Source organism: Talpa occidentalis, unplaced genomic scaffold (genome assembly GCF_014898055.3).
Source record: "Talpa occidentalis isolate TD23 unplaced genomic scaffold, MPIMG_talOcc4v2.1 talOcc4.4, whole genome shotgun sequence".
In the NCBI taxonomy this organism is placed as follows: domain Eukaryota; kingdom Metazoa; phylum Chordata; class Mammalia; order Eulipotyphla; family Talpidae; genus Talpa; species Talpa occidentalis.
The window spans coordinates 171,306-193,529 of NW_023604295.1; the positions used below are offsets into that span (position 1 = coordinate 171,306).

The window sequence follows — 22,224 nt, forward strand, 5'->3', positions numbered from 1 at the left end:
GAGCAGAGGGCAGCATAGCGTGTGCGGGGGTGGAGCCGGCGGCCTGGCACAGGCCATCCCCAGGAAGCCGGGGCCACGGCCACATCAGCCGGGTCCCAGGAACGAGAGAACCCACGCCCGGGGCTCCAGACCCAGGTAGTGTGGGGCCATACCCAGGGGCTTGGGGCTGCACTGGGATGGCCCCTTCGCTGCGAGTGAACACACGGGGGAGAGCCGAGGTCCCACGTGGACCCTTCAAGGAGAACCGGTAGCGGCCTCGCGGCCCCTCGGCCCCACACGCTAGACCCAGGGACGGCAGCCACCACAGCAGGGCCCTGTGCCTCCAGACGCGCCGGTGAGAGGCCCGCGGGACAAGCTGGAGCTGTGCGGACGCGGGGACCCGGGTACCTGGGTGCGGCCCTCGGCTCCCGCCAGCATCTGGCTCTTCAGCAGCAGCAGCTCAGCCTCCAGCTGCCGCTCGCAGACGCCGAGCACTGACATGACGCTGTCCTGCGCGCCGAGACTGGCATCGCTGGGCAGCCCCGGGGCGCTGGCCAGCCACGGACCACCCCTCGCCGGGCCCTGCAACAAGCAGAGAGCGACCATGTTCATGGGGACACGCCCGGGCCGAGCCCCCATCCCGCACTCTCTGCAGAGGGTGACAGGTGCCCGGACCTCAGGGATAGGCCCACACAACACAGCCCGGCCCCCCACCCGGAGCCCCCAGGCCCCGGAGCCCCCCCACCCGTCTCAGACACCTGGCCCTGAGACCCCCCGCCCAAGCCCCCCCGCCTGGAGCCCCCCGGCCCCAGGGCAGCAGCAGATGCCCAAGTCTCTGCTCCAGAGCAAACCAGCCAATGTCCACAATGAGCGGAGCCAGAGCACTTTCCACAGGAGAGCCACCAGGGACGTCTGGGTCCCGGGGCACCAAGAAAGCCGCCGCCAGGACCCCAGGCTGTGGGGTCCCCCGTCATTTTCAAGAAGTGCTTGGGAAGACCCAACTTCCACGGCAGCTGCGGACGGCACAGGGCGGCGCGGCCCCAACCCGAAGTGCAGCCGCCTCCACCACACGCAGCAGCGCCCGCCCGCCCCGCCCGGGCAGCCTGTGGTGCAGGGGCAGGCCTACCTGGAGGTCGCCCCCTGGAGGCGTCTTGGGGGGGGCCCAGCCCATCTCTGGCTCCAGCTCCTCCTCAGCCCTAGGGCCCCAGCCCTGCGTGCTGCCCTCCATGCCAGGGTGGGCCCCAGCCTGGGGTGCCGGCGGCTTGCCCGGCTCTTGCTGGCATGTCAGGATGCGCTGGCTCAGCCTCTGCAGCTGGCGGCCGAGGCAAGCACACTGGGCCCGCAGCCGCTGTAGCTCGGGGGCCTCCTCCCCGGCGGCGGGGGGCTGCTCCAGCGCCAGGCGGAGGCGGCCGACGGCCGAGGAGATGGCCTCCAGCTGCCCCAAGTGGGCCGACTTCCGTCTGCTCAGAGCGGCGATTTCTGAGTCTCTCTCTGCGATCGTCACCTCCTTTGCTCTGAGGGTAGCTTCGAACTCTCGGACCTGGGTGGCCAGGCCCTGGACCTCAGCCTCCCTGAGCGCGGTGCTCTGCTCCAGCTCGGCCAGCCGCTGCGCTGCCACCTCCTCCGCCTCCCGCAGGCGCTGCTGCAGGGCCTCCAGGGCCTGGCTGTGTCCACGCTCCCGCTCGGCCAACAGCTGGCCCAGGGCCTCCTTGGCGGCCAGCGCTGCCTGGAGCTCGCTGTCCAGCTCCCGCTGCAAGCTCTCGGGGCAGCCGCCGCTGGCCTCACGTGCCACAGGTGCCCCCAGGGACAGCTCCCACTGCAGCCTCTCAATGACCTCGTGGAGCTGCTCGACCTCCTTGGCCTTGTCCCTCTGCAGGCGCGCCTGGTTCTCCTGCAAGCTCTCGATAACGGACTTCAGCTCCTCCATCTCAGAGCTCCTGCAGCGCTTTGCCTGAAAGACGCAAGTTTAAAGACTAGCTAGTGTATCAGCGTGAGGATTTCTTTCAACTCACAGTCAGCTTGAACTCTTTCTTCTAAAACCATGTTGCAAGAGAGAACATTAGATGACTAACTTACCTAATCTCGAGATTTACTAAGAAAACAAACACTAGCAAGGAGAGAGTCGAAGTCGCCATCTGCTTCGGGGGCCAGGCGAGCAGTGAGGCAGTGGTGGGAGAAAGGGGGGCGAGGACGGCGCGCTCCACAGGTGCCGCATGCCGGGGCCTGAGCACAGAGCTACTGGCCTGACAAGCAGGGTCTGGTTTTGTTCACTTGCTGTGTGACACGAAGAGAACCTCTACCAAACCAGGGGCCTACCCGGTGGCGCCGCGGCTGAGCGCTGGGTTGCGGAGCTGCCCGCAGCCTCTGCAGCGCCAGTTCGATCCCCGGCCGCCGGCGAGGGTCCCACGTGGCGCGCAGACCTCTCCTGCCGCCCGCTGCTCCCCTCAGCAGTGTCCTTCGGTCCTTCTGCCTGCTCTGCTCCCCGCTCTGGCTCTGGTGAATTCCCTCACCCTCCCGCGCTTCTGACTGTACCCAGTGATTGTACAAACAAATAAATAAATGTTAAAAAAAAAACCTCTATCAAACCTCTACACACCTTTACCAGAAATTGAAAGTGGGGTCACAGAAAACAAAGAGCGCACAGATCTGCCTAGTCTGGAACAAATATCTCAAAAGCAAGCATCTGAGGGGCCTCCCTGGGGGCGCGGGGGCTAGTCTCAGCACCGTGCAGCTGTCACCAGCCACTGTACCCTGAGTCCATACCCAGCCAGGGAGCTACCCACAGGGCGCAGCAGACCTCTCCTGACTCACCTCAGCAGTGGATCTCAGTAAATCCACCTGCTCTGCTCCCCACTCTGTCTCTGGTGAGTCCTCTCACGCCCCATATCTCTGGCCTGTGCCCCAGCTCTTATATGAGTAAATAAATAAACCTTTAAAATACATATATTTCGTCTTTAACAGAATGCGTATCTTTGACGGCCCAATTACATTTACTGCTTTGAGGCTGGCAATGTGCAGCACACGTCACCACTGCGGCCGGCGCCAGAGCACTGCAGACGAGCGGCAACTCTGAAGCCGGTCCCTGGTCCTAACGGCTCCCCTCAAGGTGACACAAAAGGATGTTTACTTTGCCAGACACATAAGCCACCAGCATGTCACTCGTGCGCCAGTAACCGCCACTGCAAACCTGGGTGGGAGAAGCCGCAGTAAAGCTGGAGAACAACCCCCACATGCTGCTCCAAGCTTAGTGACGACCGTCATCGGCGTGTCAGGGACGCAGACCCTGTCACCCGGGGCTGGCGCATGCTCCCAACCGCCGAGCACATGGGACAAAGCGACACAGGCCTGGGCGGCCGGGCCAGGCGCTCACCTCGGCCGCAGACCCACCCCGGGGCCGGGCCAGCCGCTGGCCCACACTCCGCAGCACCTCCTCTCGCTTGCGCAGAGATGCCTGCAGGGTGGTGACAGGGATCGCCTCAGCGGGGGCAGCCCAGCTGGGCAGCTCCACTCAGGCACCTGCTTCAGACCCCCAGCACGTGACCCGTGCTGGCGGCGGCCTCTCGCCACCCCACTGAGGAGGAGCCCCCAGGACCCCGGTGGCCTGCACCGCACAGATGCAGTGGGTGAGGGTCAGCCGGCCCCTCGGGGGCCCCTGGGGCTCAGCCGGCCCCTCGGGGACTGCAGCAGTGGGTGCAGCACACACGGGCAGCCGCTTCACAGCACCCCCGGCCATGTCCATTGCCCACAGCTCTTCTCCCCTCCAGCTTCAGAAACACAATCACGCAGACACAGAGAACCGAGAAGCAGGCCTTGCCCTGTCTGGCTGGGGGCGTGATGGGGGTCAGGTGAGCCCCTCACCTAGAACAGGGGCCCTGGGGTTCCCCAGAGGCTCACCTGCCCTGCCGAGGGTCACTTCCCCCCTTCAGCCTCTCGCTGGAGACCCCTCGCCTGGGACTCTGCTCCCAGGGGCCCTCGGGAGGCTGGCGGGTCTGGGCAGACGCCAGGCCAGTGTGCTCGCTCACCTGCAGGGGTCCTGGCTCTGCGCATGGCTCCCCGGGGTAGGCGGCGGGGCTGTGCCCATCCAGCTGTGCGCCCTGACGGACGACTTCCTCGCTCCTCCTCACCAGGTCGCCTTGGGCGTTTTCTAGTTGTTCTTTCAAGTCCAAGATCTTTCATTAAAAGAAAACAAAGTACAAAAAATGACCAAACTTCTGACCCACTTAATTGCTGCTGAAATTGCTTCTAAAGACAGTAGAGCGTGTGGCAGCCGTTCCCACCCCAGCCCCACAGAGCCCGAGCGGCCTACGGCGCCGCCACACATACCTCGCTCTCACGCTGCAGAAGTGCCCGCCGCATGGCCTCCAGCTGGCCCTCCGGGTCCTTGGGACAGTAGCCTGGACGCCTGCTCTCATTTGGCGGGGGCTGCGAGGCGGACAGCAGAAGCAGGCGGCTCCCGGGCTGGTCCTGCAGCGCCTCCTTCTCCTGTCACGGGTGAAAGGGGAGGTTCTGGGCGGCACGTCGGGACCCGGGTCGGAGCTAAGGCTCGTTAAAGGGCAGCGACACTGGGGCTCCCGTGCGCGCACACACCCTCGGCGCCAGCCCCCGCTGGTCAGGGCTGCCGGGACAATGCCCGAGCCAGTCCGTGTGCCCAGGACCTGTCCAGGAAGCAGCCAGCGCAACCCTGCAGCCAGGTGCACAAACCGTCTCCAGGTCGCCAGCAATTTTTAAAAATTGGAAAGAATTTGCCAAAGACCAGGGCAGTAGCTGACAAAATATCTGCATAATAAACACAAAGGCCCACTGGGACATGGATGGCCAGATGCCCGCAGCCTCTTGCTTGGGCACCACAGAGATACAGCACAGGCCGACCGCGTGGAGAAAGGGCATGTCCTGCACCCAGAGCCCAGTGGGGGTCAGAAACTATGCTGAGGTGGGTGGCGGGAGAGGTGGCCCCAATCTGAGCGGCGCTTGGAGCAGGCCGAGGGCTGGCTGGGATGCCCAGGCAGCTGACCTCAGGAGAGAGGACCAGCCCGAGGTGACCGCCAGAGGGGTGACCTGCACCTCCTCACCACGCGACGAGCCGTGACCCGAAGGGCCGGGTGCCAGGGGTGCAGTGGGGGCTGGAGAGGCCCCCCAGCTCAATGAGCCCATCTGCCCAGCCCAAGGTGGGGCCCCCCTGAAGTGGAACCCGGGGTACCTCCACCTGGGAAGGGCCCTACATCAGGCAGCGGAGGCTGAGCCGGGCCCCCGCCTGAGAGCAGAGGCAGCACTGACCTGCTGCAGTGCCCGCAGGGCCCTCCGCTGTGCCTCCAGCTCCTCCTGGAGCCCGGCCAGGGCCCGCCTGCTGCAGGCGTCGGCCTCCTCCAGGCGTCTGATCTCCTCCTCCTGGGCTGACACCCGCCTCTCCACCAACTCTTTCTGTATTGCCAATTCATTAAGCCCATCTGACTTTTCTCTCAATTTTTCTTGTAATGATTCAACCTAAAACAACAAAACGTGAGAAGTGAAAAGCCTCCCGTACAGGTGGGAGCCCTTCGCCCCAGGGTCAGGCCCACTCTCCCGCCTGGGAGCAGCACTGAGGCCAGCAGGGTGCTCCCAGGAGAAAGACACAATAACACAGACGGAGCTTTTGGGGAGATAAACCGGCTAAGGAACACAACGTCGCTGGGCCACAAAGAGGACCGACTCCAGGGGCTTCCAGCGGGTGAGCCCCACCCCTGGCCCTTGCACCACACTCCCCCTCCATGCCACGCCCTGTGCCACGACCCCATCCCCCAGGCCATGCCCCACGCCACACCCCCACACCACGCCCCTGCCTCCCCACCCCGCCCATGCTGGCCTGTGCCTCTGCGGGCAGCACCCCCAGGACCCAGCAGGGAGGCCAGGCCATTAGAACCACCGCTATTCAACACAAGTCGCATTTATAAAAGAACATGCAAATGCGCTCCAGCAACACCTGAGACAGGTGAGCACCCCATGCAGGCACGCACCCCACGAGTGTGCAGGGCAGGCCGGGACCTACCTCCTTGTCCCTCTGAGGCCACTGTCCCGCAAACATGAAAGCAAAACGTGTGAGGAGATGAACAGGGCTGTGGGACGGGCTGGGCCAGGCCCACCCCCACCCCCCTCCCCTTATGCCAGGGGCCCACTCACCTCACTGTCCTGGGCCCCACTGGGCGGTGGCCGGGCCGCCAGGCGGAGCTGCTCCTCCAGCCTCCGGATCTCCTGCTGGAACTCTTCCCGCTCGTGCTCCCGCTCTGCGGCCTGCTCCTGCGGGGACCCAGTAGCCGGCCTCAGTGGCCCCGTAAGCCCCCCAAGGCGGGGCTGCAGCAGGGGAAAGCACAGAGCAGAGCTGGGGCAGGGGCAGCGATGGCCACTCACAAGGGCACCGGCCTACAGGGAGCCCCGTACTGCACAGGCAGGATGTCCTGGCTGGGGCCAACACTGGACGTTCCCGAGTGCAGGCCACCCTCAAGGTCATGCTGCAGGACGGTGTGACAGCCAGGAAGGTGGCCACACTGACCACAGAGCGTGTTGGGACGCAGGGCTTACATCCATGAACTGCCGCTGGTTGCGCAGGTGCTTGTCCAGGGATTGCAGCTGCTGCCGCAGGCCAGGCAGCTCCTCAGCCTCCCGGGCGCAGGCCTGCTGCCGGGCCAGCTGTTCCTCCAGCTCAGACTCCAGGACCTGCATCTGGGACCGCAGAGCCAAGCGGTCCTTCTCGGCCTGCTGCCTGGTCTCGGCCTGCTCCCGGGTCAGACGCTGCACCTCCCTCTGCAGAGCTGGGGCAGAGGAGAGACAGGAGGGTACCCCTGGGGTACAGGGCAGGCAGGAGGGCACCCCCGGGCTTGGGTGTGGACACACAGCAGGTCCCGTAGGGCCACAGACTGGGACCAACCCCTTGGGAAATGCTTGCTGCCGCCACCCCCCATCCCCCAGGCACCCAGCTCCGCCCAATCCTCACTGGCTTCTGTCTCCTGCTTCTGGCTGCACAGGACGGCCTTCTGATCCTGCAGCTCGGCCTGCTGCTGCGCCGCCCGCTGCAGCTGCTGTCTCAGGCGCTCCAGCTCCAGGACCAGTCCCTGCTCTGAGGCCTCCTTGCGGCCCAGCGCTGCCTGCAGGCTGCACTGCTCCTCCCTAAAGCCCTCGATGACGCCTGCGAGGTAGGAGACAGGCTGCCAGGACCCACGGGCAGTCCCGACAATAGGCGGACACTGCGGCCAGGGAGGGGTCCGAGCCCCCCCAAGCCTGGCTCCTGGCACCCGAGGCCACTGGGAGGGCCAAGCCAGGGTGTGGGGCGGCCCCGGTGCCTGCAGGCCCTCACCCTCCGCCTTGTGCAGCTCCAGGGCCAGCCGTGTCCTATTGGTCGCCTCGGCATCCAGACGCTCGAGCAGCTCCCGGTGCTGCCTCACCACCTGGGCCGTCTCCTCGTTCTTGCAGCTGAATGCCTTCTCGAGCTGAGAGTGGATCTGACGCGCCTCCTCTAGCTGTTAAGACACATTCGAAAGCTGAACTATGCACCCCAAATCCTCAAAACTCATGTTAATCCTGTGAGACCCACGTGCAGAAGGATGCCAGGCCTCGGACGTGCCAGGGAGTGAGCCCTGTTCAAAATCTGCTAGGCCCAAGTGGCTGAACCAGCCCACCCATCAAAATAGGACCTCCCCGGGGGCGCAGCGGTTGAGCGCTGGGTTGTGAAGCTGCCCGCGGCCTCTGCAGCGCCAGTTCGATCCCCGGCTGCTCCCCGGCCACCGGAGGAGGGTCCCACATGGCGCGCAGACCTCTCCTGCCGCCTGCTGCTCCCCTCAGCAGTGTCCTTCGGTCCTTCTGCCTGCTCTGCTCCCCGCTCTGGCTCTGGTGAATTCTCTCACCCTCCCGCGCTTCTGACTGTGCCCAGTGCTTGTATAAATAAATAAATAAATAAAATCTAAAAAAAAAGAAAAAGAAAAAAAAAAAAACCCACGCACCCACATGGGAGCCCTGGCTGGGTGCCTGTGGGGAGGATGAAGGGCCCCGCCAGCAGGAGCCTGCTCCCAGGGCCGACCTGTGTCCCTCTCAGGCCCCAGTCCGTCTCCAGGATCTACCTTGGAGTCAGACACCTACACCCTCTTCCCCGTGTCCCCTCGGCCCCCTCTGTAGGTCACAGTGTCACTGGGGCTGAAGCCAAAGACTGTTACAGGTGGCGCCCCCCTGAAGGGGTGCTGGTGAGGACAGAGCCCAGGGGAAGTGCGACACAGTGTGGTGGGGAGAGACTGTGATGAGAGCTACAATGGCCCGCAGGAGCACCCGCAGCACTCGGAGTTCGGGATTTAGCATTCGGGATTTCAGCGATTCCAGGGTCGACCAGTCCTGCCCCCACCCACACCTATCTCCTGGAGGTTGGTGCAGGCTCTGAAGGACGTGGAGAGGCCTCGGGCAGCCAACCTCAGAGAGGAAAAGTTTGGAGCTTTGCAGGTGGCCGAGTGACCAAAACTGTCCCGAGTTCTGGGGCTGTCACGGCTGCAGGGGATGGCGGCGGCCAGGGGCGGGGCCGCTGCAGCTGCTGAGTATCGCTGGCCTGCAGCTGTGCAGGGGCGCCCCGGCAGTCTGGGAGTGTCTCCTGGGGCGTCTCTGCTGTCTCGTGAGGTGGACCCGGCCGGTGGTCTGGCCGCCACGGGCTCCAGGTCTCGGTGCCGGGAAGACGCCTCTTGGGAGCGTTTGTGTTTAGGACTTTAAACACGGGACACGGCTTTGGGGGAGGAAACGGCCATTGTTGCCCTCGGTGACTCTGTTTCCCCTGGTTCGTTAAACAGATGCCCTTGCTGTTCCCCGAGGCGGAGTGCTCTTGCCATTGTGCGCGTGGGTGAGGAATCAGACGGCGAGCGGTCAGCTATTTGGGCATGTCTTTGCTGCCCTTATCAACAGCCTAGAAAGAAGCCCTTGGTGGCCCAGAAAGCAGCCTGAGGCCGCCTCTCCCTCAGCCACCCACCTAGCACCAGCCCACCAGCTGCCCCCACCCCCTGGCCTCCCCCAACTTCAGAGCTCAACCCAGTCAGGACCCTCTGCTGTGCCCATGGCCCTGCCTCCGGGGGACGGTCAACACCAGAGGCTGGTGGACCCCCGCAGGCCTGGATGTCGCCTAGTCTGCGCCCCCAGAGGCCCTCAAAGCCCCCACTAGTCACACTTGGGGGAAGGGATAAAGCATAAACTGCAGGTCCCGTGCATCTGCCCGGCTGAGCAGGGAGAAAGGCGGGCACGGGGCCAAGGTGGCTGGGCCAGAGGCCAAGCCAGCCCACGCTGGTGCTGCCCTGCAGAGGGGATGCCACGGTCCACATCCTCGCAGAGAGAGGACCCCTGCCCTCAGACACTGCCCTCTCATCTTTCTGAGTGTCCAGAACATTCTCTAGATATTAGCAGAGTGATTCACTTTTCCACTGATGGCCCCTGAACACAGGCTCGCCCGGGCGGCCCCGTCTGCTCCCAGCCGCGCCTGGGTTCCTTCTCACCTACAGCAAGCAGTGGCCGCAAGATTACGCTCGGAAGACGCCTCCTCAGGAGGACCGTGGCGCTGAGCAGTGACCGGGGGGGAGGCGGCCGGTGCACCCCAGAGCCCACAGCGGCCCCAGAATCCGACTAACAGGGTCGGGACTACCCAGGTGTCTCACCTGCCTGGTGGAGCCCAGGGCCATCTCCAGGAGGCCGTCCACCGCCAGGCCCAAGCTCCGGTAGAGCCCCCTGATGGGCTGTTCATATCCCTGGGTGCTCTCTGGGCTCAGGAGGAAGCTGTCGCGGATGTGGCTGCTCATCTCAGCCTCCGAAGACACCTCCGTGCACTCGGGCAGTGTCTTGTCCAGCTCCAGCAAGGTGGCCTCCAAGCCCGGCCATGTCTCATCCGGCCCTGGGCCTGTGAAGGGAGCCAGCATAGAAGACTGTGCCAGGGAAGCAGCCACCCCCCAGGCCACGAAGCACCCGCCTGGTCAGGGCCTCCCACAGCACCCGCGACCGAGCTGGCCCGGCCTCAGCGCAGCAGAGCCCTCACCTGCACATGGGCCCTCGTCCCCTGGCCGCACTCCAGGTGGGCTCTCGGCATCCAGGCAGAGACCCACGCGCTCGCCAATGCGCGTCTTCAGGGCTGCCGCGGCCTTCACCGTCTCCCCAAACAAGCCAAGCAGCCTCCTCAGGGCCTCGCGGAGGGCTCTCCTGGAAGGGCGGGGGCGGCAGGTGTGGCGGACGCCACTGGGCCAGAGCTCAGGCCGCAGGCAAAGAGAGCTTTGCACCGCGTCCCATGATGGCAGCACCCGCCCGAGAAAGGGGCCCCCAAGCTGCACGTGCAGACGCCCGGGCAGCCGAGCGCGAGGCCATCCTGATGTGGACACAGGCCGCTGAGCGGCACCTGCCCCTCACACAACGGGGTCAGTGTGGCCCCAGGAAAGTGCTTCCAGAAGGGGCTTCCCCAGGGCTCGGTCTGCAGAAGGCGGGGAGGGCCGGGGCAGGACGGGTGGGGCAGGCAGAGACTGGAAGGGGCAGGCAGCGTCTCCGCAGTGGGAGAGTGAGGGGCCCTCAGTCAGACCCAGAGGCCCTGCAGCCAGCACCCCAGGGAGGCTGGCCCAGCCCGGGCAAGACACCAACCTCTCGCCGTGAGCCAGGCCCAGGTCAGCCTGCAGCAGGGCCAGGAGCCGCGCGCCCTCCTGGTTCTCCCGGTCGCGCCGGCGCTGCAGCGTCTCCAGCTCCGAGCGGCCAGCCTCCGCCTCCCGGCGCAGGGCGCACACCTGGTCTTCCAGCTGTCGAGGAGAAACTGCAGTTATGACGACTCGGACAGAGACGAGCCTCTGAGGCTGCTGGTCTCCGCCCATGCCTGGTCAAAGCTGAGATGGGGCTCAGGGAGGTCGCCAGCGGGCAAGGCCCAGCTGGGACCCAAGGGCCCGGCGCCCAGCCACAGCCTCCTCCCATGGGGCCGCACAAGACCGCGGAGAACAGCACAGGTGGGGCCGTGGGGGAAACAGAGGCGACGGCTCCGCGGCTCTGCAGAGCTGATGCGTCAGCAGGGGCTTCCGTTCATCAAAAGGTTAAAAAACAAAATGCAAGTTAGAAGAAACGCAGAAGACGAGTTTCCGTAAGAAAACGCTGCTTTAAAGCAGGAAATGACAAAAGCACCGACAGATGCAAGTGGCCCCTTGGTGGGGCCAGCCCGGCAGGGGCCCCACGCCCTCGCCCGCCTCGCGCCGCGTCCCCCTCTGCCTTCCTCCCAGCCAAGCCACCCCGGACGAGCCCTGGTGTGATGGGCGGCCTGTGCGCCGAGTGACCCTCAGGGCTCCATGAAGTTGGGGGCGCCCGGTGCTGGGAGGAGCCGGTCAGGAGACACCTGGAAAGGCCCCTTCAGGCCCTCCCGGCCCAGCACAGGGGGCCCCGCGGTGGGAGCACTCCCGGCGGCAGCTGAGACTGCCAGATAGCTGCCTGGACACCGGCTGAGAACGGGTCTGCGCCCCGAGACGGGGGCCCTGTGCAGACGGTGTGATGAGGCGGCACGCACAGAAGTGACAGGAGGAACATGCCGCCCAGACGCCAGCCGCCCAGGCATCGGCAGACATTCTCCAGAGACAGACAAATGGCCAAGGAGCCCCTAAAAGGGCGTCCACAGTGTTAGCCTGGCCCAACCACAGCGACCCCCGTCAGCAACAGAAAAGGACAAGCGTGGGGAGAGTAGCGAGGGACGGGGTGGGATGGCGGGGAGAAGCAGCAGGGCTGCGAGGGCGGGCACCACACACACCTGCTGGACGCGGCCGTCCTCCCGGGGCTGCAGGGACAGAGCCTTTTTTCCCTCGGGGCTGCCAGGCCCCTCTCGCTCAGGTCGCGCTGGCCCTCTTCCACTTTCAAATGCTCCCTGTGCAGAAGAACGTTTTACCAAGAAAGTCCTAAAGCAACTTGGACCTGCTGCCGTGCGCTTAGCGGCTGCCTCGGGAAGGCAGGGCTGCTCCCCACGGCCACCCCAAGAGCAGAGCGGCCCCTCAGGGGCCAAAGCCCTGGCTGGCTGAGCGCCTCCGGCCCTGTGAGGCGCATGTCTGCTCGGTCCCGCTCCAGCTCTAGCCACAACTCCACTGCCCAGAGAAACTGCCACGGCAGCCGCCTCCAGACAAGGGGCGGGGGCCTGAGCGGGGAGCACACGCCTGGGGGCCTGACCCATGCACCAGCCAGCGGCCACCGTCGCCACGCCGCCCTCGCCCCTCCACCCCTCGCCACGCCGCCCTTCGCCACACTACCACCTGCTCACGAGAGGGTGGACAGCGCCCGCTGCCTGGCCCCAGCGGGGAAAGACCAACGGCCAAGCAGCACCCGCAGAGCCCGCAGCCATGGGGAGGCAGGAGGTGGCACCTCACTGCTTCTCCAGCCACTTCAGAAAGCACTTCGAGGCCTTTTGCTCAGACAGAGCCACAGGTGGCCTTCGGCTCAGCAGGGGAGGTCTGTGGTCTCCCCTCAAGGGGCCCGGGCAGGCCTGCCAGCCTGGGACTGAGCACAGGCCCTCCCAACGGGCAGCCCCGGGCACGGCAAGCGGGCTGCTGGGAATCGCCAGGAGCAGGTGAGGGCTGGGGCTGCGACCTCGAGCAGGGCCCCCTGCCCTGACTGGAAAGGCTCAGAGGCTCTTACTGCCTGAGACCTCTGTGCAGACGCTGCTTGCACCTCAGCGAGACGGAAATGTCTGTGTGCTACGTGGCACTGCTGGTGCACACAGAGAGATCAGAGACTCATCTCAGATATTCCTAAAAATCCACACAGATTTAAAGGAAATGTCACAGGTATGTACTTCCTGACCCTTTGCAGAAAAGAAAGTGCCACTGGCAAGAGATAGAGCACGGACGGGGACAGCGGCCAGTGCCGGAACGCTTCCGAGCTGACCCCACGCCCTGCGCCTTCCAGCGGAAGGGGAAGTCGGCCCAGCTGCCCAGGAGGCCCATACCGGGAGAGGAGAGAGGCCGGCACAGCCCTGCCCTGGCACTCGCTCCAGGAGCCCCAGATGTCCCGCGGCCAGGCTCGGTGCCGCGATGAGGGCACCGACTCTGCAGACAGGTGCAAAGATATTTGTGGCCCAGACGAGCCCACTCACGGGGTGGGGACAGCTTGTTCCTGCTATTTTGGGGACAGTGACCTGGCGTGCTGAGAAGCGCCCCACGAGGCATCCCGTGGCCGGGGTGCAGGGAGAAGGCAGGGGCAGAGCGGGGCCGAGGGGTATCCTCGCCGCTGGGGTATCCTCGCCAGCAGGGCCTGACAGCCGCGCCCCTGGGTCGGCGCCGAGGGGGCTGAGGTGCTGAGGGAACTGCAGCGTCACCCTGAGACACTTCAGGCCGGACTGCATGGTGACTTAGTCACCAGGAGCCACTGAGAGGGCCACTGACTGGGGGAGAGCCCCTTCGTGCTGTCGCTCTCGCCGGTAAAAGGCTAACGTGAAGCGGTGGAGAGAACGTGACAGGCTTGCGCGGAAACACCGGGGGCGGGACAGAGAAGAGGCAGGAGGCTGAGGGCTGCCGTGAGGATCTGCAGCTAGTCGGGCCAGACCCCACGCGGTCCCTGCAGTGCCCCCACTGGCACCCTGACCCCGCCCCCAGGACCCGCAGCTCTGCCCCAGGAAGCCACGGGCCAGGCTGGGCCACAACCCTCCACCGCCACTTTCACAGGGACAGGGGCCTCCGTACTCTTTCCAGAGACCCTCCCGGCCGCGCCTCCAGCCACACAGCAGAGGCTGCGCCTGCGCAAGGGGCTCCCATCTGTGCAGCCTGAGGAGCAGCGGCTTTGAGCATGAGCATGCAGGGGTGGGGGGCGGGGGCACAGACGAGCTACCAGAAGCTGCTGCAGAAACCCTGCCCCTCTGTCCATATAGGCCCGGGCTCCTAGTTCCCACCCCAAAGGCTGCCAACCACTGACAGCACGTCAGCTGCCAGGACAGCGATGTCCCTGCAACGTAGCATGCCCCCCACCACCCCCGCCCCCGGCACCCGGCTGGCCCGTGGCGGCCTTGGTGCTCGTGACGAGCCTCTGGTGACACAAGCATGGGCCGTTTGCCAGCAGGACCCGGCGCAGGGCTAGGGAGTGATGCAGAGACAACGAAGCAGGTGGCCACATGTGGCAGGGCTCACCTGAGGGTCTGTAGGCAGCGAGCTCTCCGGGTCCTGGGGCAGCACGGACAGCAGGGCAGGGCCCCTCCCGTGCGTCTGCCCCTCCAGGTCCATGCACAGCAGCGCCAGGTCCTGAACCTCACCCAGGTGCCGGGACCCCAGGGTGTCAAGGCCAGCCGCGTGCTGCGTCCGCAGGGCGCTGACCTCCGCCACGTGCTGGGCCTGCAGGCCAGCCGCACGGGCATCCACCAGGGCCCGCTGCTCGCTCTCCAGTGCGGCCCTCAGCTCCGCTGCCTGAGCCTGGTGCCGTGCCTCCAGCTCAGCGGTCAGGGCCAGCATGTGCTGCCGATGCTCCTCCCGCAGGCGCTGGAGTTCGGCCTCGTGCCTCTCCTGGGCCTCCTGCAGGCGGGCGTCCTGTTCTGCGGAGAACTTCCCTGTGGTTTCCTTACGTTCTTCCAGAAACCTGAGACGACAGGCGCCGTGAGCGCAGCGGACCCCACATCCCACCCCTGCGCGCGCCCCAGGCCAAAGCAGCCCACGACCCCACAGCCACGGTAGGCCATGGGTACGCTGGGCAAGGGCCCGGGCAGGGCAGGGCCTTGGGAGCACTCTGGGACCTCAGAGCAGCTGGCCAAGCGCGAAGGCACAAGGATTGCAGGAGCGGCCGGTACCTGGGGCGGGAAGCCTCGATTCTAACACAGCTCCCAGAGCTCACAAGGAACTGGGGAGCTCCAGGCACTGTGGACTCCCACACAGGGCCAACCTGGGTGGGTTCACATACCCGGGAGGGCCAGGTCTGGGCACCAGGCTGCACCTGGTGGTGGTGGCCCCAAGACTGTCCCGCTGGGGGCAGCACCAGGGTCATCCGGGCCCCACGTTCAGCTGGAGCTGAGGGTACTGGACCCGCAGCCCTTCCACCCCAGGGCAGATGCACTCGCGCCCCATACAGGGCTGGTGGCCACGGGAGAAGCAGCAGAGCCAGGGGGTTGCGGGGACCCCAGGCCCCCAGCCGGCCCACACGCTCGGCCACGGGCATGGCAGCCAGACCCAGACTCAGCCTGTCCGCATCGTGAATGCGGGCGCCAGCTGTGTGGGGCCAGCACACGGCGCTGCCCGCTGAGCCTGGGTGAGACGCGTGCAGTGCCCACCCCTGCCGGTCTCCCTGGCACCCCCTGCCCCGTGCAGAACCCAGGGGCGGCGGAATCAGCACTCGGTGCCCCACGGCCCCTGCCCCCTCGGCGGGCACCCACCTGTCTGGGGCTGGGGTCAGCTGCAGCGTGCAGTCCTCCTTTGGGCAGCGCATGGCCAGCTCCTGGCCGCACTGGCTGCAGGGCGCGGCCTCCTCCGCGGCCAGCCCCTGCTCCAGCTGCCTCAGGCGGCCCTGCTGCTCCGCCAGGGAGGCCTCCAGCTCCAGGATCTGCGCCGCCTGCTGAGCCTGCAGCTGCCGCATCTCCCGCTCGCGACACTCAAACTCGCTCGCCAATGACTGTTTCTCGGACTCCGTCCGCTCGCTCAGTTCCAGGAGCGCGCGCGCCAGCGTCTCCTCTGCGCTCCTCTGCAGGGCCTCGCGTACGCCTCTCCATTCTGCTTCTTTTTCCTTTAAATCTTGTTTCATCACCTGAATCTGCTCTTCAGCTTTCTTTAGTTCTTCCTGGTGCTTTTTAACCAAGTCGTGCCGCACCTACGGAAACACGGCTTTGTGTGCGGAGGGAGAAGCTGATGGGAAGGACAGCTACGGCGGCGACCAGACCCATCTCTGAGCACCGGGCCCGCACCCTGGGCTCTGCTGGCCCCGGCGAGGAGCCTGATGCCAGTGGGAGCAAGAGGCATGTGGCCGGAGCACAGCCACACTCCTTGCTTCAGAGAAAAGCTCCCCCACCCTGGTCCCCAGATGGCCAGGAGAAAAGGCAACTGAAGACACTCGCACTCGCACCCCTGACCCAGGGACATGCAGCAGGGGCCCAGCGAGCAGCCACTCACGCGCTCTGCGTCCTCCCCCAGGCGGCTGTCCCACTGCCGCTCCTCCCGCAGGTTCCTGTTCTCTTTTTTCAAGAGGCTGATCTCCTCCTCGAGCAAGAGCGCCGCCTTGCGCTCCGCTTCCAAATCCAAGGCTCTGGAGGCCACCTCTGCCTGCACTTTCGAGGCCTGGTCCTGCGCGTGGCGGGGACATGCCCGGGTGAGCTCTGCAAGGGGCCAGGCACAGGGACAGTCGGGCGCTGCAGAACCCACAGCTCGGGCCTCACACGCTTGGGTGCAGGGTCCCAGGCGCCATACGACCGCACTGTGCCCTCGGTCCTGCAGTCCACTGAGCCTCGGCTCGTCCCAGTGGGGGTGACTGAGCCCAGCACAGCCAGGGGCTCCCTCACGAAGGAGGAGCTGCCACCCGCACAGGGCCCAGCACCCCGCATGGGGCCGGCCAGGCGAGCCCACAGTGCCTGGGATGCCTGCCCCGCTCCTGCCTGCCCGGAGGGCCTCACCCCATTCTCCCAGCCAGAACCTCCTTGGCCCTGCTGACCATGTGGCTGGGCCATCTGAGTCAGCGACCCATTTCCTGACCCTCCCATCTGCATCGCAGCCAGCTCAGTCCCCCGAGAAAACTGCCTGTGGACAGAGCTGCCCGCCCGGCTCGAGACCCTCGACTTCAAGCCCCCACGTGAGGATGCCCCGGAGGCACCAGCACAGCAGAGGGACAGCAGCCCAACTGTTCCCACGGGCCCACTCAGCCAAGGTGCCCCCCCACCTGCCCCACACCCCCCGCCGTGGCAGGCGTCAGCCGGCACCCACCTGGGCCGGACTCTGGGCTGGCCGGCTCCTGCTGGGCCTCAAGGAAGGATGCTGACGCTGCTGGCTGGCACGGGGAGCATTCAGGCAGCACGATCACCGGGGTCAAGCTCTCCTGTGGGCAACAGGCAGGAGTCCCCCTCCACTCACCCGCCCCGCCCACGGCTCACCCAGGTGCACACCCAGCAGGGGCTGCCCCATTCCAGCATCTGGTGCCAAAGCAGGGCTGACCAGCCCCGTAAGGAGCTGCCCAGGGCCTGGTTCTGCAGAGGGCCCAGTCCTGGTGTCGCACTGCACAAGGCCTGCCCGCTAGCCCCCACCCGTTGTATCTCCCGGGGAGTTTTCATACAGAAGTAGCCTCTCAGGGAGCTTCTGGTTTGCTGAGTCCTGGCCAGTGACCTGACACCTGGGGGTGGCGCAGCTTCCGCATGCCCCGCATCCCTGCGTGCGCAGGGACCCTGGGGAGCCAGAGTCCACCAAGCCCGCCCCTCCCCCACAGAGCCAGCTTCGGCAAAGCACAGGTGTGAGCTGCCCCCACCCGCCCCAGGTCAGCAGCACACAGCCACTGGCCCCCTCCTCCCACCCCCCCCCAGGTCCCCCAGGCCCACCTCCCTCCACTGCTCCTGCTCCGTGAACTCCAGCTCCTGAACATGCTGGTGGTGCTCGGTCTGCAGGTCTGCCCGTAACTCCTGCGGCATGGCTTCCTGCTGCGCCTGCAGCGTCTGGAGGGCACCTGGGAGGCAGACAGCAGCCACTGGCCACCCTCCGGGCTGCTCACCAGCCTGGGGCACAGGCCAGCATCCCCCATCGGGCTGAAAATGGGACTCAGGTCAAACCCGCATTTGTGGTAGCAATTTAGCAACAGAAAATGTAAAAACTGTCTCAACACAAAGATTTCTGGAAAAAAACGCCCAGGGACTGAGAGGCCTGCGGCTGGGTGGGAGGCCGGTCCCCGGAGACATGGCCCAGATTCCAGCACTGGACACTCACGTTCAGCCTGAGTCTTCGCCTGAAGAGCCTTCTCCAGCTCAGCCTTCTGCTCTACTGACTCCTTCCTCAGCTGGTCTCGCAGGCGCCCCAGCTCCTCCTGGTGCCGTGCGGACAGCTCCCGGCGCAGGCTCTCCAAGCTCAAGTCCCTCTCTGACACCCAGTCCTGCCGCAGGGTCTGACAAGCCCACGAGGAGGCGGCTGCGCTGAGGACCGATGTCGCGCCAGCCACCCGCCTACCCACCTACCACAGCCCCGCAGGAGACGCGCCCTCCCTACTGCTAAGGGAGGGGCTGGGGGAAGAGGTCTAGGAAGCCCGGGCAGAGGCGGGCTCCCGGCCAAGGCCCAGCACAGACCCCGGCCCGGCTATGCAGCAGGAGGAATCATCTGGGGCTGCAGGGCCCGCGGCGCCAGCACTGTGCCCACCAGGATAGCTGTCCCTGAGGACAGTGCAGCCCCTGTCCCCTGCCCCAGAGGCTCCCTGGCTACTGGGACCGGGCATCAGGGCAGGTGGGGAGGAGCGGGGGAAGAGGCGCTGGTGGCACCACACCTCCATCATCCGGACGTTCTTCTCCACCTCCAACTGCAGCTTCTCCTTCAGCTCGGCTGAGGAAAGACACAGCACTCTGATCTTTCCAGGGCTGTCAGCTGGACATGAGAAGGCTCCCCACACCTGCCCCCCACATGTCCCCGGCCCGTCCCCAGGAAAGCGGGGCCCGACACTCAGGCCTGCCCACATCCAGGTGGGCACCCTCGGCCTTGAAGCTCATGCTATGCCCTGCACCCCCCACCCAGGGCCCCCAAGGGAAGGGGGCAAAAGGGTATCCCGAGCCTCCACAGGTGGCCCACCAGCCCTGGGGCACCACCTGCAGATCTGAGCCCCTGGGAGGTGGAGGCGGGGCCGGGAGGGCGGCCTGCCAGAGCCAGGCACAGAAAGGGCCCACACCTGCCCGGCATACAGGGCCCAGCCAGGTGGCTGCGAAGCCGGGGTTGCGGGCTCAGAGGCCTGTCTGTGGGGCTGGGGGGGTTGGTCTGCGCCAGCCACAGGGCCCACCTGTCTCCTGGCCCCACCGCTGCACCAGCTCTTCGCGCTCCCGCGCGTGCTGCTCCCGGACCAGCTCCAGCTCCCGCCGCTGCCGGCCCTGTGCCAGCGCCAGCTCCTGGGCGTGCCGGCCATTGAGCGAGGCCCGCAACTCCACCAGCGCTGCCTCCTTCTCCCGCTGCAGGGCGGCCTGCGCCAGCTCCAGGTGGGCCGCGTGCGCGTCGTGCAGGCTCAGCCGCAGGGCCTCCAGCTCCAGGCCCGGTGGAGGCTGCGGGGGTGGGGCCACGCTGTCTCCACCAGCACCCCTGTGCCGGCCGGAGGCACCCCCCAACCCTGCACTGCCCGTCCCATCCCACTGGCCTCCCAGCCTCCAGAACAGCCCCCGAGAGCTCGTCCCAGGCCCCCGTTCACATGGCCTCTTGGGCTCGCTCTCCAACTAGACCCAGGCTCCCGTGGGCCACCCCCCTGGATGCAGGCCCCGCCGCACAGAGGCAGGGTGGGCCGCATGGGATGGCCCCTGTGGCAGAGCCACGCCAGCCCATCTCACTGGGGGCATGGGTGTCCTGAACCCCACTGAGGGGCACAGCGAGGCCTGGCCACTGAGGGCCAGTCAGGCTGCCCTACTCAGATTCTAGGGGGAGGGACTAAAGAGCCAAGGGGCAGGAGACCCTAACAGAGGAGCCACGCTTAGTCCCAATCAACATGCTTGATAGAAAGCATGGTTAGAGCCAGAGCACCAAATGGCGCAAAAAAAGCAAGCAAAGACAGTGATGGGGCGGGGAGGGGGGGCAGGGCGAGACAGTGGAGGAAGGGGGGGCCGGGGCAGGGCTGGGGCACACACCCCAAGGGCCAGGGCATAGCAGGCACAGCCCACAGAGCACAGATACCCCAGGCTCCCGTTATGGCCTGTGCCCCGCAGGGCAGGAAGCCTTGACCACGTGCTCGAGTGTGGCAGCTCCAAGGCCCACTCTTTGTGGGGCTCAAAGAGCAAAGCCAGTGGCTACAGGTCCGCGCAGGCCCAGTAGCACCAGCAGCCTGGCTGCCGCCATGGCCACACACGTCCCTCCACCTGCCCTCCAGTGTGCACGCCCAGACATGGTCCTTGCGTCCAGGCGAGCGGTCACCTGGGTCTGCAGCTGCTCCAGCTCGGCCACTGGACCCTGCCCGCCGGGCTGGCCTTCGTGCGGGCCCCCGGGCTTAGCAAGCTCACGCTCCAGTGCGCGCTCCTGGGAAGGGGAGCACAGGGGCCAAAGACTCACTGAGGAATCAGCCCCTGAAACCAGCGCCACCACGGGCAGTGCCCTCAGGAGCCGGACAGACACTCAGGATGCAGCTTTACAACGACCTGGGCCGCCCCACACCTGGCAGAGGATCCACAGCCCAGGCCCCAGCCCCATCCTCTAGGGGTGGACGGTGCCCTCCTCTCTCCAGCACCAGGAGCAAAGAGCAAAGGTCAGCAGGCGGTCAGCGGGGCCATGCTGCCTCCCCTACGGTCCCTCGTGGGAAGAATACCTTTGGAGGGTCCCCAGGCTGCTCCCGGCACTCGACACCTAGCTTGGGCTCCAGCGACGAGGCATCTTCCGGCCTCTGTCCATCGGGGCACTCCGGCTAAGGATGGGCACAGAGAGCACTGACAGCCAGGTGCCCAGCCACGCTGCACCCTCAGAGCCCCATCCCAGGGTGGGGGCCAGCAGGGCCGCTCCCCTGAAGCCTTCGCTCAGGCCGGCGCTGAAGCGCCGCCCCCAGCATCTCAGCCAGCTCCACTCTCCCAGGTCCACGCACATTTTCTAAGCTCGGAATTTTACGACAAGTCAAACGGTCCATTTCTGAGGCGTCCTGCTCTAGACAAGCGTCTTCCTTGACGCTTGGTGCAAAGAGCGCTTTCCTTTCTTTCCGTAAATCATCTCGAACTTGCGTTTCAAGTTTTCCAAATGAGTCTTCCCCGGTCTTTCTGAGCCACACATTCGCGGTAACTCCGGCTTTCATCCTGCCGTGCAGGGCACAGCGGAGAGGCCGCAGCCCAAGCCCATCGCTGCAGGCAAAGGGCCCCGGGCCTCACTCCAGGCCTGCGGGCCTCGCCCCTCCGTGGGGGCCACAAACCCAAGAGGGGTGTCGGTGTCACCGGGGGCAATGCTAAGCAATGGGAGGGCTGACGTTTCATGGGCATGCTCCTCGGGCGGCTGGTCCTGTGGACGGCGAGCGCCGTGCTAAGGAGGCTGGACGTTCTCTCTGTGACCACTGCCTGGGCCCCTGGAGCTCCCGAGACACAAGCGGGCTTGGGCTTGTCGTCCGTCGTGACGCCACAGCTCTGGCCAAAAGTGACCTTCTCACACTCCCCGGATGCAAAGAATGTCATGTAACCTTCTACGAGCTAACTTTCGTTACAGAGTTTCAGCAGTTACTACGCTCTATCTTCAGGTTATCTCTTAGTGTTTGGGCTTTGAAAACAGTAACCACAAAGGCCTCCCTGGTGGCGGAAGGAGTTAAGCACAGCACTGTGAAGCAATCCACAGCCTCTGCAGCGTGAGTTCAATCCCCGATCCGCGGCCGGCCAGGGAGCAACCCACATGGCGAAGCAGACCTCTCCTGTCTGCCTGCTGCTCCCCTCCCCTGTATATTTCAGTCAGTCTGCCTGTTCTGTTCCCCACCCTGTCTCTGGTAGATCCTCTCACCCCCCACATCTCTGGCCTGTACCCCAGCTCTTGCATTCATAAGAAAATAAATTTTCTAAAAAATAGTAACCACAGGACCTCCCTGATGGCCTAGGGGTCAGTCTCAGGCTGTCACTGCAGCAGCCTGAGTTCAATCACTGGCCAGGGCGCTGACCCACAGGGCACAGACCTCTCCTGTCAGTGGATCCGCCTTTTCTGCTCCCCACTCTGTCTGTGAAGAATTCTCTCACCCCCCCCGCACCTCTGGCCTGCATCCCAGTTCTTCCACCAAAAAAATTAAATATAACCATTAAACAATGTTAACTACACCCTGCCAGCTAGGCTGCGAATGTCAGCTGCCCCCTGGCTTGCGGCTCACTGCATGGAGGCCCAGGCCAGCAGGACACATGGCCCAGGTGCCGCATGAACAACAGGACTGACGTGGGCAGGGAGCCCTGTCCAGAGAGTGGGCCTCACCTTGGTCGTGAGGCCCAGGACAGAGCATCAGGCACAAGCTGGAGGTTCCCCCTCCGCCCCCAGGGCAGAGAAGGCTGAGGGCCCATACACACATGGGCAGTCCAGGACCCCAAGGAGGCATCCGCAGCACTGCGTCCCCCCATGGCCAGGAGCGCCCACCAGTTTCCAGCAGCCAGTATGCACTGCCCACTCCTTCCCAGCAGGCAAAGGGACCACCTTCGGG

General features: G+C 65.5%; 1 protein-coding gene across 1 annotated transcript in view; it reads right to left on the reverse strand.

Moving 5' to 3' along the window:
- The window catches only part of LOC119257061 (pericentrin-like), a 38,142-nt gene that overhangs the window by 13,223 nt on the left and 2,695 nt on the right, over positions 1-22,224 (reverse strand). Inside the window, exons 3-26 of the mRNA XM_054700590.1 lie at positions 20,386-20,481; positions 19,998-20,099; positions 18,886-19,141; positions 18,382-18,437; positions 17,835-18,009; positions 17,453-17,577; positions 16,848-16,959; positions 16,044-16,246; positions 15,314-15,744; positions 14,085-14,526; positions 11,726-11,839; positions 10,588-10,739; positions 9,998-10,158; positions 9,624-9,862; positions 7,304-7,466; positions 6,944-7,135; positions 6,532-6,761; positions 6,133-6,249; positions 6,002-6,022; positions 5,254-5,460; positions 4,303-4,461; positions 4,002-4,148; positions 1,106-1,930; positions 388-561 (exon numbers count right to left, since the gene is read on the reverse strand). Of these exons, the coding sequence (XP_054556565.1) occupies positions 388-561; positions 1,106-1,930; positions 4,002-4,148; positions 4,303-4,461; positions 5,254-5,460; positions 6,002-6,022; positions 6,133-6,249; positions 6,532-6,761; positions 6,944-7,135; positions 7,304-7,466; positions 9,624-9,862; positions 9,998-10,158; positions 10,588-10,739; positions 11,726-11,839; positions 14,085-14,526; positions 15,314-15,744; positions 16,044-16,246; positions 16,848-16,959; positions 17,453-17,577; positions 17,835-18,009; positions 18,382-18,437; positions 18,886-19,141; positions 19,998-20,099; positions 20,386-20,481 (4,899 nt within the window). The remainder of the gene's footprint in view (positions 1-387; positions 562-1,105; positions 1,931-4,001; positions 4,149-4,302; positions 4,462-5,253; positions 5,461-6,001; positions 6,023-6,132; positions 6,250-6,531; positions 6,762-6,943; positions 7,136-7,303; positions 7,467-9,623; positions 9,863-9,997; positions 10,159-10,587; positions 10,740-11,725; positions 11,840-14,084; positions 14,527-15,313; positions 15,745-16,043; positions 16,247-16,847; positions 16,960-17,452; positions 17,578-17,834; positions 18,010-18,381; positions 18,438-18,885; positions 19,142-19,997; positions 20,100-20,385; positions 20,482-22,224) is intronic.